A 15,556-nucleotide genomic window follows, 5' to 3' on the forward strand; every position below is an offset into this window, starting at 1 on the left:
ATGAAAAGAGAAAAAATTTACCTATAAAATTAAATTTTTACCTATAAAAATTAATTGTATTTTTACCACATGACCCCATTAAATTTTATCAAATACAATTTAGCCCCGTTAAATATTTTTTCTGAATCCAGTGAGAGATCGAAAATGGATCATGAAGCAAGATTTGTAGGATACCTACAACAACATGGTGATGATCGATCGACCTGTTGGATGCATGCATCAATGTCTGAGACAATGAATAAGTCAACTCTTGAAAGAAGGTTTTCTATGACTAATTCTGCAAATAAACAAATACCAAACAACTTATGTAATAATCTCTACTTAGTGTGGAAGATAAATTACAAGTGCAACCTTGTAGCAAGATCGAAAAGCCAAAGGTTCAACTTATGAATATGATGATGATTGTACATTGCAGTACTTGTGGACTATGTGGAGGCGGCAAGATCACATAGTTGAAAAGTGTTCGATTGTAGTTGGACATCTATCCCAACTCACAAGTGGCATCTAAAGGCTAAATCGTACTCATCATGAAAATCACTTATTTGACAAATACACGATTATATCATAGCACCTTATTTCAGGCGGAGATAGAGAACTAAAGAAATGCAAGTCAATAGGGCAAGGGCGCAAGGCAAATGTTCGTCTTCCCACCCCCACCTAATATTTCTATCCCTATCCCCTATCCCGCCCCATTATGCATAATTTTAAAACCATCCCGCCTTACACTCACTTGGTATTCCCATACCTAATTCTCATATTCCTTGCTCTACTATCCGCCTATACCCTTGCCTCGAAAATATATACTTTTAGATGTCTAATAAATTTTCGCATGCACCTTTGTTGCAAATAATACTTATTTGTTCAACAAACTCAAAACCATTTTTTTTAAATGTTGCAAGTTCAATAACAATTTTATATAAAGATGAAGCTTAATTGGTAAAAATTAGTTATTTCTTATTTTATGTGGGTATAAGGCGGACAACATATTTATAAATTATAAGCTTTGGCTATATAGTTCCTCTATTCTCTTTAGGTACTTGCAACAATTAGGATTTCACGTTTGTCAATGTTTAACTTTAGCCACTACTAACTTGAATCATTATTAAGTAACAGTTTTAAAAAGTTGATATATATTATGAGATTATACATTGAAACGAATCTTACAAGATCTCATTTGACTATTTTACCTTACTTACAGAAGCAAATGACAACAAGTCCGGGCAGCTACAATGTTAGATCCATCCCCGCCCACCACTTGGCCCATATCATATACGATTGTCATTTACACCTCACCACATCCCTAGGTTGAATTTTTTGTGGTCTGATAAATTAGCATAGTAAACACGAGTAATGCGAAATTTACTAATGCATTGTTTTGTAAGGAAGCCGTCAGACCTACATTTGGATCGGTCCTTAGACCAGCCTTGTGTGAGCCTTAATTTCAAAATATGAACCCGCATCAGCCAAAACCATTGGTGGTGGGTTGGACCTAAACAACCTTAAAGTACATGGGCCTAGCCCATAAGTCGACAATCCGCCCCAAAGCCATCTTTATCGAAATAGGGACGATTAGAGACGTGGGTGAGTTTCCAATATAACAAGCTCCGTTCATTTTTTTAAGGTAAGACAAAGAAGAAAAGCGTTAGAAACTCTCCTCATGAGAAGGGGTTCGGATTTCTAACACAATAGAGGAAATAATTAGGGCTGACAATCTCTGACCCGACCTGATAACCCGAACAAACCCGACCCGATCCGAACCCGAATAACCCGAATTCGACCCGATTTTACCAAAATTTCATATTTCGTAATAATATTAAGTTTTACACTATTTTTTATTGTTTATAAGCATAACCCGAAATTGACCCGGAATCTGACCCGAATCCGACCCACTGACCCGAATTACCACCCCTAGAAATAATTGGGTTCAAAGACGAGAAAATGCAAAGAGTAATGTCCATTTGACACGATCCATTTGCCCATTGATATTCATTAAGAGAATAGATCTTTGGTTGGAGTACTAGTACTTCGTAATATTGAGTTATAGGACAAAACTTGAAAAGTGCAAAACCTCAAAAAATCGAAGAATTAGAATGGCAAAAGAGATGGAGAAAGCAAAGACACTGATCAAGATCTTTGTTTTCTCTCTCCTTATCACTCTTACATTCTCCTTTCCCGATTTTGGATCAGCTCGTGTTGTTTTCCAGGTTTTTACTCTTCAATTCAATAATACTGTCGATTGTTTTACATTCTATTTATGTTCAATTTTTGCTTCAAATTATTTCGACCCTTTTGTCAAAATTGGTACTCCGTGTTACTAGTAGATCATGATCTTCATTTCTGTCTCATTGTATGCTCCAATTAATTCATGGGAAATTCTGAGGAAAAAAAATATGATGTGGGATTTAAGCAATTTATATATAGGTGACAAGATTTCATACAAGTTCATCTTTTTCTTTGAATAATGTTTCTGGGATGTATACCTAGATCAGAAATTATATTTATACTTTAGTCATTGATTTGTTGATATAAATGTGTTTGGTTTATGTTATTAAATCCTTGTTCTTGTATCTTGAATACTCATGAACTAGTCTGAACTAAATTGTACTGAACTTTTCCTAATTTATTAATCCTAAACCGTACTTATATTAGCGCTAAACTTAACTTATGTGAACTTATCTAAACTTATTTTAGCCTAGAATTGAAGTTGTAGGCCCTATACTGAATCAATTTGAAATAACCCTGAACTGAAACTCATCTTTGTAAGGTGGGAACTGAAAAGAATGAGGCTTGTATTCTCCAACATCATGATAACCCGCATTGTAATTCATATTATTCAATTATCAAACTGTACCTAGATGGCATATTTTCATTTATTTCTTTTTGGTGGCTGAAATTTTGATACATGGAATATGGTTTATGTGTGTAGGTTTGATCGGTTCAGTCTCCAATTAACAGATTTAGGAAAAGCTTAATTGTATTGATATTGTGAATCAGTATTAAGTTTACACAGAGGAAATGATAAACTGGAAACTGTCGATAGACTAATAACAAATAAGACATATCCACAACAAAGCAAAGAGGTGATAGTCCTGGATATTAGCAGAGATTTAGCTCAACAAACTAAGGATTGTCTTATAATTAGTCAATCCTTATTAGGCCTCCTGCTAGATAGACTGCCGTAGAGAAGGTCCAATCTTGAAGACTTGAACCATAGAGCTTACGAGTATAAGTGATATGCAAGTTGGGGTCGGAAAGTTGTAATCTTGTAAGACTTGTTGTGGCATGGCAGTAATGTAGGGGGGAGTAGTATTGTGCGCACATTAGCATGTAGCTCATGATGCCCAAACCTTGACATTAGGGAAAAGTAGAGTTGAAGACCTTTCCACTTCATGTTAGATGGATGACAGACAAGTGACTTTTGTAATGGTATTGGGGTGCACACGGTGTGACACAATAGGTCAGACTAACGAAATGACCTTCGTTGAATGAGTGAAGGACATTTTGGCCAAGACGCCAAGCTTTTGAGGGTATTGTTCAATTTCTCTATAGAGGTTTGCAAAGTATGAGAATTATTTTTAAGATTAACTTAAAAAGAGGGAGATTTTGTGCAAAAGTACTTGGGGTTTTTCCTTTTTGGGTAAGGGGCCACCAAAGTGGTACATATGAGAAGGTTGATTGCCCCAACTATGGTTTGGACTGATGCCACAGGAAACATGTTAGCATGGTGGTAAGATTCATGGTTCAAAAATCTGATTTCAGTTGCGATGAGGAAAAGGTAGCAATGCTGCAAGACCAAATATGATGAGATTGCGGATCATGTCATGACGCAAATTTGATTTTGCTCACGGGCTAACCATGTGGCCCCACCCCTTTCACTTCCCAAATCTTTTTAGGATTTTATAGAAGTTGTACGCTATTAGAATAATTTAAGTAGCATAGTAAAGGATTAGATCCGCTAGTGGAAAGATATAGGTAAACTTTTGACATATCTCTAAACCGGAAGTAACCTTTGACTGAAACACAGGATGCAACGTTCAATATGGGATGGTTTGGGGTAGGAAAGTTTGATTCAGACGAGATTCTAGGTATTTGAAAACCCCCTTGTTGTTATGAACGATTTTGGTTTGGTGTTTCGATTAAATGAAGATCCATTTCGCACCGTGGCCAAACCATTGGAGATAGGTTGAAATGAGGGGGAAGTAGGATTATAGGAATAACAAATTGATTTTTCTTCAGCTTCACCACAAATGAAAGGATATTGGAGGAAGGAGGGATGTTAATCATGTGAGGTGCCATTACTAGTTACCAGCTTACCACCATTGAAGGAGAGGATGATGTAATGGTGATGCTAATTTGGAGCTTGCGTTTCTCCATATGAGTTTGGAAAAAGGAGTTTAGTCTTAGGAGTTAAAGCATTACCGGTTGACGAGGAAGGGGGTTGTGTATAGAAATTTCCTATCTCCATTGGGTGAGAGGTTGGGTTAGTGTTGACGAGAAAATAATGAGAAATAGTGTACTGTTCAGTAATGTTAGTGTTGACCTATGAGAGTTAGTTGCATCCATTTGAATATTTGGAAGAGGAAGCATAGAGGAGAAAGAAAATTAATATGGTCACCATCATTTGTTGGTGTTGACAAAGGTCTTTGATGGTGTAGCCTTGAAGGGAGATCCGTGTAAAGGGAGGGGTGATGGCAGAAGTGGAAAAGGAAAAAGGGATCTAAAGCCTGGACACTTACTAGATTTAAGGAAAGCTTAAATGTATTGAAATTATGGTTTACAGAGAGCAGAAGATAAGTTTAAAATTAGCAACAAAGTAATAAAAAATGAAGAGACATGTACAACAAAGCGCTAAGGCACATGATATTAAGATTATAAATATCAACAAAGGTCCTTGTCACCAATATCATGTGATAGTGCATATTTACATATGCTAGTATATTTTTTGGAAAATAGAGGTATGCTACTATTATGTGTGGGCTTGTGGGGGTGTGATTTCTTGTTTAAAGTTTCCCCATTTCAAATTAAAGCTGATTTGGATGACTTATGTATGTGACCTTACTTTTGATCAAGATAGTACCTTTCATTTTGTTGTGTGTATATGCTTTTCATTTCAGACTTAGGATTGTTACAATAGTTTCAAACATTGTAAATGTTTTTGCTTTTTTTTTTTCCTTCATAGCTATGCTGTTCTTGTTGGTTCTTGCTGCAGACAAATTATGGAGATGTCGAATTTGGTTTCTTTCCTAGTGTGGCCCCCAAAACTGTTGAGCACATTTTCAAACTTGTTCGCTTGGGATGCTATAATACTAATCATTTCTTCCGGGTAATGGTTTGTGCTTGCAATTATGTTTGGTTTGGTTTTTAGCTAAAAATAATTTTTTATACGTAAAATGTTAATGAGTCAAGATTATTTCTTGAGGCAGGTGGATAAGGGTTTTGTAGCTCAAGTAGCTGATGTAGTAGGAGGCAGAACAGCCCCTATGAATGCTGAGCAGAGGAAGGAAGCTGAGAAAACTGTTATAGGTGAATTTAGTAAAGTCAAACATGTTAGGGGTATCCTGTCAATGGGGAGGTAGGTTTAAGAAGCTTGCTTTAGTACTAAGTCTTTTTCCTAGTATGGCTTCTCTGATCTGCTTTTAGTGGATTTATTTGAGTTTGGTTTATGTTCACCAGTGTTTTGGCTTGATAGTTGAATTCAGTTAGACATTGGTTCCTGTAAATTTGATCAAAAAATGTGTTTCAAACTGTCTCGAACCTTTTTATTTTTTTCTTTAAATTTTCATTCGAAACAGTCTCTAGTTTTTTTTTTTTTTTTTTTTTTTTTTTTTTTTTTTTTTTTTTTTTTTTTTTTTTTGAAAGCAGTCTCTAGTTTTTATAGTATATTCTAAGGAACAAACAAATTTTCTTCTTGGTTCTTCGATATGGAACTTTCTAAGCTGTTATAATTAGTTTCATTGTCACTATTGTTGCACTGTATTTTTTCCTTGGGTCTCATAGTGATGATGTTATAGCTATAATTGCTTGCTGCAGGTACGATGATCCAGACAGTGCATCATCTTCCTTCTCTATACTTCTCGGTGATGCACCTCATCTTGATGAAAAGTATGCAATCTTTGGCAAGGTCATCAAGGGTGATGAGACATTGAGAAAGCTAGAGGAACTTCCTACTCGAAAAGAGGGCATATTTGTAATGGTAATATTCTATACACTGTCTTGTGTAGCTGTGTTGTTTAATCAAGTTGTCTGGAAGCGCTTGATGAACTGTAATTAATACTGCCTGATCTATTACACCTGTGATGTTAATGAAAAAAGAAAGTCTTGAACGAGACTATCTCACACTAACTACCTGTAAGGCCTTAAATGTTACTTAAAAAGTAAGAAGTCAGTCCCTAAAATAAATGTGACCTTGGTATCACAATAATTTTGCAAGATTGTCTTACCTATGACTTTGCCTAATGAAGATAATTTGAACTTCAGCTACCTATAATCTTGAATGAGAATTACCTTCTTTTTTTTTTCTTTCTTTTTTTTTTTCCTAAGAAAAAAGTAGGTGACATGCCCTTAACAAATCTGAATAAATGTAACACACTAACATCCAATTAGAAGCAGAAGTGTGCCTCACCTCTTCTTATGCTTTATGGTGAAACCATTGACAATATAATTTTAAACTTAAGCGATAAGAATTTGTGTAAAAATTCTACATTATAACACTTAGGGCATGCTTGGGATAATAAAGGGGCAATGGCAAAATAATAAACAGAGAATGAAGAGGTGGTGATACATGAGATGTAGTAGTTCTGTGTAAATACTAAGGAGAAGGGAGGAGCGTGTAAATTACCCTCATTTTAGGGATAATAGTTGCCCATCGTCTGCCTATTTCCCTTCATTGTCGCTACATTATGACTTTGTCACTCCCTAACGCATTACCTCCAATCCAAGCGTGCCATTAAACTTTTAAAGTGTTGGAAATTGCTGCACTAGCTCAAAAGCCTGTAGCTTCAATAAAATTCTGTTGGACAACAGTACTTTTGAATTGAAAATTTTGAGCAGACCATTCAGCATATTGATTTGACAGGGAAACACTGATTTAGCTTATAGAATGTATGCCTGGAATAATTATTAAAAAAATTGATAATTAAATTGTAACTATTCTTGCTGTTAACCCCCAGAGTCTGGCACCAAACCAGTTTAACCAACTTTCAATAGATAAGCTATTTAATTCTACATCTTTTAAGTTGTGGTTAATTGAGAAAGTTTCAGATGATCTCTCTAATATAGCTGCTTATAATTACTTCGTACAAAATATCGTGATGATGTATTTATATCCCCAAAGTACTTATTTGCAAACAAACAAAAAAAAAAATTCTCCAAGTAGCTGGGTTTTAGGAAGAGATGGCTGTTGATATTTTCAGCTGGATCTGTTTCTATCCTGAAAAGCTACTTTTTACTATTTTTGAGGGTTTTGGTATGGATCACTGTGGACATGTGAAATATATTTGCCTGTATATCCATTAGTGGTGCAAAGCATGTTAAGAGCACAACCATCATTGGTGTCATTAGTTGGGTATGTGTGTATTTTAGGAAGCTGTTTATATTAGGAAGTTGGGTTATATTATGAATGCAAGGCAAATGGGATTAATTTTATTTATTTTAATTAGATAGGCCTTGTGAGTCATGCTTTGTTAGGTTGCATTAATAATATCCTTATGTGAATAAAAAAGGTGCTAGGGCACAAATAAAAGTAAATATATGGATCAAACCCACAATGTTAAGAAAAAGAGAACTGTTGAAAATTGACTATACTTCTTGTGTCGCAGGATAACCCATGAAATTTGATCGTGCAAGTCCGGTTGTGTGGTGATGGTTATGAATAGTATCGGCAAGATTGATCCGCTTGGATCTTTAAACTCAACTTCCTAAATTACTTACCTACCCAACTAACTTCAATAATCACAATTTTCATGTTAGTCTTGGCTACTGTGAGCTATAGTTTCTGGGGCAGCTGTTTATATTCATATGTCCTAAATCTATCACACTGAGATTGTGGCGTACTGACGTGGCTATCAAATCTCAAGCCACCATAAAAAGGAAGATTTTCAATTAGTAATTAATATTCATGAAAAGTATATAATAAATTATGAGTGTAATACATTACATTTTTCACATCCTCTTTATCTGAAAAATGAGTATACCTTCCTTCAAAAAAAAAGGGTGAGGGTGGGTGATCTTACAATAAAGGATTCAATCCAGCCACAAGTTTCCCTATTGATACCTTTGTTACTACCTTTTATTAAAATAGGAATGGATCACTGTAACTTAAAATATTCTACTACAAGTGTAAACATAGTATAATCTAGCTGGCAGCTTAGATACGTACTTTAGAATGGACTATATCCAAGAGAACCATATACAAGTTGTTTTGAAGATGGGGATTGGCGTGGGGTGAATCTCGGTGGTATCTTGGCGTTGAACAACCATTTTAAAAGCTGTTTGGGGGTTAGTTTTTTAACCATCTTGGGGGTCAAGCTGTTGCCCACCTTGTAATAAAAAATATAACAAAGGACTCATGCACTCTACTTGAGACTAAAAACATGCAAAGGTTTCATAGAATGGCCATGTCTTAAATTTGACAACGTACTGATTGAAGATGTTTTTAAAGACAGATTAATACCGTGTTAGCACTAACGATCTTCATGGCATAAGGGGGAAGAAATAGACCTTGCTTTTCATTGATTAAAAAACCTTGCTTGGGAGGGTAAGAGTACAGATGGCTCTGGGCCATGTCGGGTCGTGCCTCGTGCCAGGTCCATGTGCTGTGGGGTTAGTTGGGGCCCGACACATGGCCCGACGAACGAGTTTCGTGTCGTGCCGTGACGGGCCAAAATTTTCAAAAGGTTGGCACGTGCATGGCCCATGCCCACGTGCCATCGTGTCCGGCTGTGCCTGTCTTGCGTGCCTAAGCAAAATTGCATTGATTTTAGCATGCTTTGTCATGCCGGGCCGGTTGTGTCGTGCCTTATCGTGCTTCTCCCATATAAAGGCGGTCCAGCCGGCCCACGACCCACACGCACAATACCGTGCCGTGCTTTTTTCATGCTGGGCCATGCCGGGCCGGGCCAGTTCCATCTTTAGGTAAGAGTAACTACTATGGGATTCCTTTCATTTTAAAGAAATTTTTTGGAACAATGATAGTGTTTAAAGCCGTGTTTACTACAAAAGGGCCGAGCTTGGATGTTATTAGCTTATCCCAACCTAATATGGTTATGAGCTCATGCACTCACTGAAGACCAAAAACATGCAAAATTTTCATAGAAGGTCAAGTCTGAAATTAGACAACATTATGGAGTCTAGAATGTAGATTCTACCGTTATTACTGAGTCTAGGAGTCTAGGTCAAAGGTCAAGAGTGATGCTTGGTTGAACTTATATCCAAGTCCTATCAACGTGGATAATTCTTATCTATGCTATTGATCTTTGCTTATGATGAATTTTTGACGTCATTTATATTGACTTTTATGATTTAACCTTGGTTTTATTTCTTGCCCTTCTTTTCAACAGCCTCTGGAGCGGATCACAATTTTGTCTTCTTACTACTATGGTGAGGATTGATATGCATCCCAGGAAGTCTTCTATTCGTTTTTGTCTTTTCTTCTTCTGTAAATTATAATCTTTTCTCAATACAAAAGGAGTGTCTATACTACTTTCCATATTGACTATAAATGTTTTTTTTTTTATTAATTTATTTGCTAGAGGTGAATAGTGAAACATGTGAAGAAGATAGATCAAATCTAAGAAGACGTTGGCCGCTTCATTTCTTGAAATTGAGAGATGGGTAATATGACTCTTGATGAACATCTTATTGAATTCTGTCGCTTGGAGTTTATCTTCATTCTGAATATGTGATGAATACTTACGCCTGCCTTAATTTTACTTATATCATTGGCAGAGAATGAAGTGCTTCCCATAGTTCAGTAGGAATAATGACAGGTCAGTGATGTTTTGACTACTACAGATGGCATTTTGTTGTCTTTCATTTGCGATGTGTGAAAAGTTCAGAAATGATTTCTTATTTTGTTTTTTTTGGTGAAAGATGATTTCTTATTTTGTGAGCCTTATTAAGTTTCATATACTTGTTTTTACATCTGTTTCTTGGCTCCTCACATGTATGTGTGAGCATCTAGCTGTCCACATGTCTTATTCAATTGTGTCCATGGAACTTTGGTATTTTTTTGGTCACAACAACTGTCCCAGTCTTTTTATTTGGAAATTGACTTCTTGCGGAGTTCTTCACCTCTGCTGGTTCTTGTCTGATGCTTTAATAAGTATTTTGCAAGTTCTGATTCACCCCGATAGCACTCAGATATCGGGGTGTGGTGAGGTTCTGTATGAGAAGTATTTTGCGTATTAGGGACCTGTGCATTATTGTAGCAGTGCTCCTATTCCTGTTATTAAGTATTTGTAGGAGTTGAATAATAAACTCTAGTCTAAGAAAAGTGAGTTTTTCAAGACTGCCTAGATAATAGTGAATTATATTTAAGGAACGATGAAAAATTTACAATTTCTTCTTTCCCCACAGCAACAATGTCAAAGCTTTAAACCTTTATCCCTAAAGGATGGGGTCCTCTGCATAAACCAAGAATTTATTTCCCGTGGTCGTCCTCAAAGATCTTCTTCCCTTTGACCTGGTGCTGTTTGATTTAACAAACCTTTTTATTTCACATAATTTTTTACCGCCTCCATTCAAGTCATAGTTGGTCTACCTTTTTCTTTATCGATGCATCTTCCAACATCAATCTATATTGCTACATGAAATTCCTTCTTTTAAAGGTATTATTTTTGACGTGATCACCCTTTGGACTTACAAATTTTAAGATTGGAAGACTTGCCCTTGTTTAAATTTTTGGTGGTAATTGCACCAAAATTGAATGGATGATGCGGGTTTTTTTTTTGTGGCCTAGAGCTGGGGATGAGAGGAAGGAATGAAGGATCATCTTTTGAGCTGGGATTTGATGGGTTGTTCTAAGACAGAGGGTGGATTGGGGTTTTGAAGAATTGTCTAAAAAATCTTTGGGTTTTGACGGAAAAATGGTGTTGGAGGTTTCCTCTAGAATATCAGGATTTGTAGCACAATGTCATCAAGAGCAAGTGCAAATTGTGTGTGAAACTGAGAACATGTGGGATGTTCAAAGTCTTGTCCCATAGAATCCATTGCCCTTGGAAATTTATTTTACAAGTGGCTTTTCTAGTTACTCTTTTGGAGTGGAAGATAAGGAAAATGGAAACAGAGCAGCCTGTTAGTTCACAGTTTCCACAACTTTACTGCTTATCAATGTTGCAAAATGCTTCTTTAGTGGTAATGTGTAGATCTTGTGGTGCTGAAAACAACCCAATGACAGAGGTAGAGAACTCACCTTTATGTGTGACCTCTTGCTTAAAAGTTTATGGACATGATAATCCTAGAGTGTGTTTGGAGTTTCATTTTGGGATCTTTTCTTGCATGTCCTTCCTTGTTTGAATCACCACCTTAAATATCCTGTGTTTCACCTGTTAAACAAAGGTCCCTCTTAAAGTGTAAGCTTTTCAATAGCGCTAGCTTTGGGAAGGATCAAAGCGAATGATATGCTTCATAACCATCAACTGAAGTTGGCTATCTCACCATATCTATTCTTGCTTGGCTGATGAGTCACGCTCACATGTTTTCCTATTTTCCTTCAATGTGAACTGGTAGCTATATTTAGAAAGGACTTTGTGATGTATAACAAGGAGACTTGGGTGTGTTCTTGGAACATTTAGGAATAGTTACAGTACAGATTTATGATTTTAGCTGGGTAAAGGAGAAGTTTCAGGGTAATCCTTCTAATTTTTTAATGATGTCACTATCCCAAGGGATTTGGTTTGGGATGAAGTGACTTTGTTAGCTTTTGTTATGGGCTAAGGCAGCCTGGGCTTTCTCAAATTATTCTCTGCGGGTGATATACAGAGGTATTGGGCTAATCTGTGGATTTAGAGTTACTTTATGAGGACACCTTGCATTCCTTCTGTATTATTCTTTCTAAGGTACAAATCTTGGAAGTTGATATGGATCTAAGTGACACCTTTTTGTGGATGGGAACGATGGAAGAATTTGCGTTATAATTAACATCTTTATGTCTCAATATTTGAGAATCTAAACTCAAAACTCTGAATTTACTCTTGAATCTGATCATCTAGTTAGGTTTAAAACAAACTGGAAGTTGTACTGTTGGTTTATTCCTTTCTTCAACATGTAGCAAGTCCATAAGTGATTCATGCAACATCATACTAGAGTATTATCAATTACTCTGTACTTACGTAATTTATTTCTCGAGCCGTCAAATTATGTGTATAATGGGTTACCACTGGTTGCTGATAGGTGGGCTCACTTTAATGTGGATGATATTGATTACTGAATGCCCCTTCTTTAAAGGTAGCACAACAGTTAAAAGATTCTCTTCACGAGATTACAATTTAACTTAATAACTGATCAAACATGTATGAAGTATATTTTTTTCAACCGTAGTGGGCATTTTAAATGAGCCACTAAAGTTCCTTCAAAAAAAAAAAAAAAAAAAAAAGCCACTAAAGTTGGACTAGTTGATACTCAAAATTAGCTAATTTATCTGCTGCTCACCTGACCCTAGATAGACACATGCTTGCAAGGTTGATAGAGAAAAACGTGATGTTTCTGCATATAAATGCTTGCATTCTAATTGCTTCCATCAGGGCTAAGTAACACAAAGGTTCTGTAATTCTTGAACCTCCGCAACCTTGCCTAAGGTGGTACCCATACTGGGCAGTTGTTTGGCCATTAAAGTACTTAATATGAGTGATTTAATGCTATAGTGTTGTTGACTATATTAATAATAAACTAGAACATCCTGGTTCAGTTTACTTGAATTATATTTTGACTGGCTGTACTGCTCAACTAAGTAAGGTTTTTGCCTTCTAGGTAGCTATGTGACACATTAGATCAGATGAAATCAATATCAAGAAATGGTATGGATAAATGTTGGGCTTTCTGAGGTGACTGAAAATAGGTATAAGAGTGATATATTAGTTCATACTCTACTGTAGCAGTGAACTACCTTGGGTAAGGTGATTTTCTTTGGTGCCATATTGAAGCATGTAATCTTGATTGAGTAAGACTAAGGAAACGAAGCTTCATGGTGTATTGTCTGTTATGTTCTCTTCACCCTTACACAAGGCTGAGACACTTTATTGAGATGGTGGGTGTAAATGGTTTGATATTATCTTAGAAAAGGTTCTCAGCACATTGATTTCTTAAGTTATTCATATTGTGTCACTAGTTTCAATAGTCGGTATAGTATTAAGGAAGGCTACAGAGTGTGTAGTGTATTGGTGATCTTGGATCACTGGGAAGGCTGTTTTTGCAACGTTGGGAGGAATTTGTTCATTGTAGAACTGTAGAAGGTTTTAACTATTGGAATTGCATGACATTCTGATAATATCTGAGATTTGAAGCATACAGTAGAGGAGACTAAAGAGGAAAGCTCTTGAACAGGCATTAAGGAAGTGCATCTTAGAGAGGCAGGAAGACCTATATAATAATTGCAGTATAATGTTAGTGAGTAATATATTTGAAATTTTAATTTTGTATGTGATGCATGTTTTTTCACTAGTCAGAAAATCAATGTCTTGTGTCATGAATTTGTATTGCTGTTACTAGTCTTAAGACTCTTTACTAATACATTTTGTGCTGAAAGCTTAGAAAAGCTAAACCTAGACTTTCTTTGTAGAGTCTCCTGTTGAAGGTATATCTTCCTGTATTACAGTTAAATTTTGTAGGGCAGTTGTTTTTCTCTTTCTCCTCTCTGCCGAAACTCTGGTGCAAAGTTCGTAATTTAGAATCAACCTTCTTATGCTCTGTCTCTGGTGCTATTGGAGGTCACTTTGACTGCACATGCTCGTTAGCTAACTACTGCAGTTCTTATATAATTAGCAATATGGATGATCAAAAAGTGAAATGTTAAAGCAATAATAGTTGACGCCAAATGAAATTCATAGACATGATGAAGCTGTGTCTTGTTACCTCGGACGAGCTTGCTGACTTGCTATGCTTCATCGTAGTTTTAGCCTTTTAGGCCCTTCCATCCTTGTTCATCAAAATACCGTGTTCTTCTGAACGTCCGGTCAACATACATGATAAGTACAAACTGTTTTCATCATAATTATGTGTTACCATACTTGGAAAAATATACTGACATTTTTTTACTGAAACTATGGTGTTTGTCTTGTGGTTTGCTTACTGCTAACTTGACTTGCCAGAAATGAACAGTTTAATGTTGGCAGTCAGATCTAATCACAGTCGCTTCTTCTACCGTGCCTTTTTGTTCTAACCTTGAGTTGATTCCTAGTTGATATGGAGTAGGATTTTGTGGGGTATGAAAGCATCAAGCTATCTTGTGATGGACCAAGCCTAAAAAAAATTTAGCATATTTTTCTTTCAAAATATGTCGACTGTTGTCAGCGTCTGAAAGTTGAGTCAGTCACTCTGTATGCATGCGTCAACATCAAAGTCAGGTCTTTCTCATGTCATTACTGATCTGATTTGTTTTGTAATTTCAGAAAAAAGGATTGTAGACTACAATGCTCGGATTTGGCGATGAGTTTCCTACACAGGTAATTGTCCAAGTTAAATTCCTATTCCGAAAACTAGCAAGTAGCAAGTTATCTACATGGATGTCGAAATGTCAAGTAAATAGAGATGAGGATTGAGAGTGAAATGAGAAACGGGAAATAGAATCACAGCCCTCAGAACCAAGCATGTCGCGTAGAATTTCTTCTGAAACAAGACATGTGCATCTTTTCAAGCAAGTGGTATCGGCTTGATTGTCTTGAGGTTGCCATCTTGTTGCGAAAAGTAGAAACACCAACACTCACTCAATCTTGAATCAGAGATATACTCGTATAGTCGTATTAGCGTTGCATCTTGTTTAGCTTGCCCTGTATATGAAGTCAACCTGGACTGTATAGTATCACCGTTATATTCATGTCTTGTTCTTGTTGTCAGTAGACAACTTCAACTGCAGTGGGGCTATCTCTTTCGTCCTCTTAGTGAAACAATTGACACTGATATGATTCTCTCTTTTATTCTATATTTTGATGCTTTTTTATGTAGGGAAGTTTTCTGGTAAACAGTGGGAGCACATTATGGTTTGGGTCGGGGACTCGGAGGTTATATTATTTTTACCATATACTTGATTTATCCTCGAGGAAAATTTATGCTTTAAGGATAGATTTAGGGTTTGTTCTCATACGTTGAAATTCAATTCAGTTCAGCTCAGTTCAGTTCAGCTCCTAATTTCCTTCTCTTATAAATTATTCATTTCAGTTCATTTCATTTCAGTTCAGCTCAGTTCAGTTTAGCTGAATTCATTCAATGAGAACAGGCCCTTAGTAGGCTTTGTTTGTTTTGATAGAAAACATTTTCACGATTTTCTCATTTTCACGATTCTCCCAACTTAGGCTCTGTTCACTCCACCTTAAAAAAATGTATTAAGTAAAAATAATTTCAGTGC

The 15,556-nt window shown here is 36.2% G+C and overlaps 1 protein-coding gene across 2 annotated transcripts; it reads left to right on the top strand.

The window, feature by feature from the left end:
• The first annotated feature begins 1,959 nt into the window (after nt 1-1,959).
• On the top strand, nt 1,960-15,111 carry LOC110690416 (peptidyl-prolyl cis-trans isomerase CYP23-like). Of its 2 annotated transcripts, none has more exons than XM_021867240.1 (8): nt 1,960-2,204; nt 5,180-5,323; nt 5,424-5,572; nt 6,031-6,193; nt 9,558-9,597; nt 9,750-9,831; nt 9,946-9,986; nt 14,604-15,111. In XM_021867240.1, the coding sequence occupies exons 1-7, from the start codon at nt 2,091-2,093 to the stop codon at nt 9,950-9,952; spliced, it is 699 nt and encodes a 232-aa protein (XP_021722932.1). In that variant the 5' UTR covers nt 1,960-2,090; the 3' UTR covers nt 9,953-9,986; nt 14,604-15,111. The 2 variants fall into 2 exon arrangements, with proteins under 2 accessions (XP_021722932.1, XP_021722933.1); XM_021867241.1 differs by having other exon boundaries at nt 1,963-2,204; nt 5,210-5,323.
• Nucleotides 15,112-15,556: the final 445 nt, after the last annotated feature.

This window comes from Chenopodium quinoa, unplaced genomic scaffold (assembly GCF_001683475.1).
Source record: "Chenopodium quinoa cultivar QQ74 unplaced genomic scaffold, ASM168347v1, whole genome shotgun sequence".
NCBI classification, from domain to species: Eukaryota; Viridiplantae; Streptophyta; class Magnoliopsida; order Caryophyllales; family Amaranthaceae; genus Chenopodium; species Chenopodium quinoa.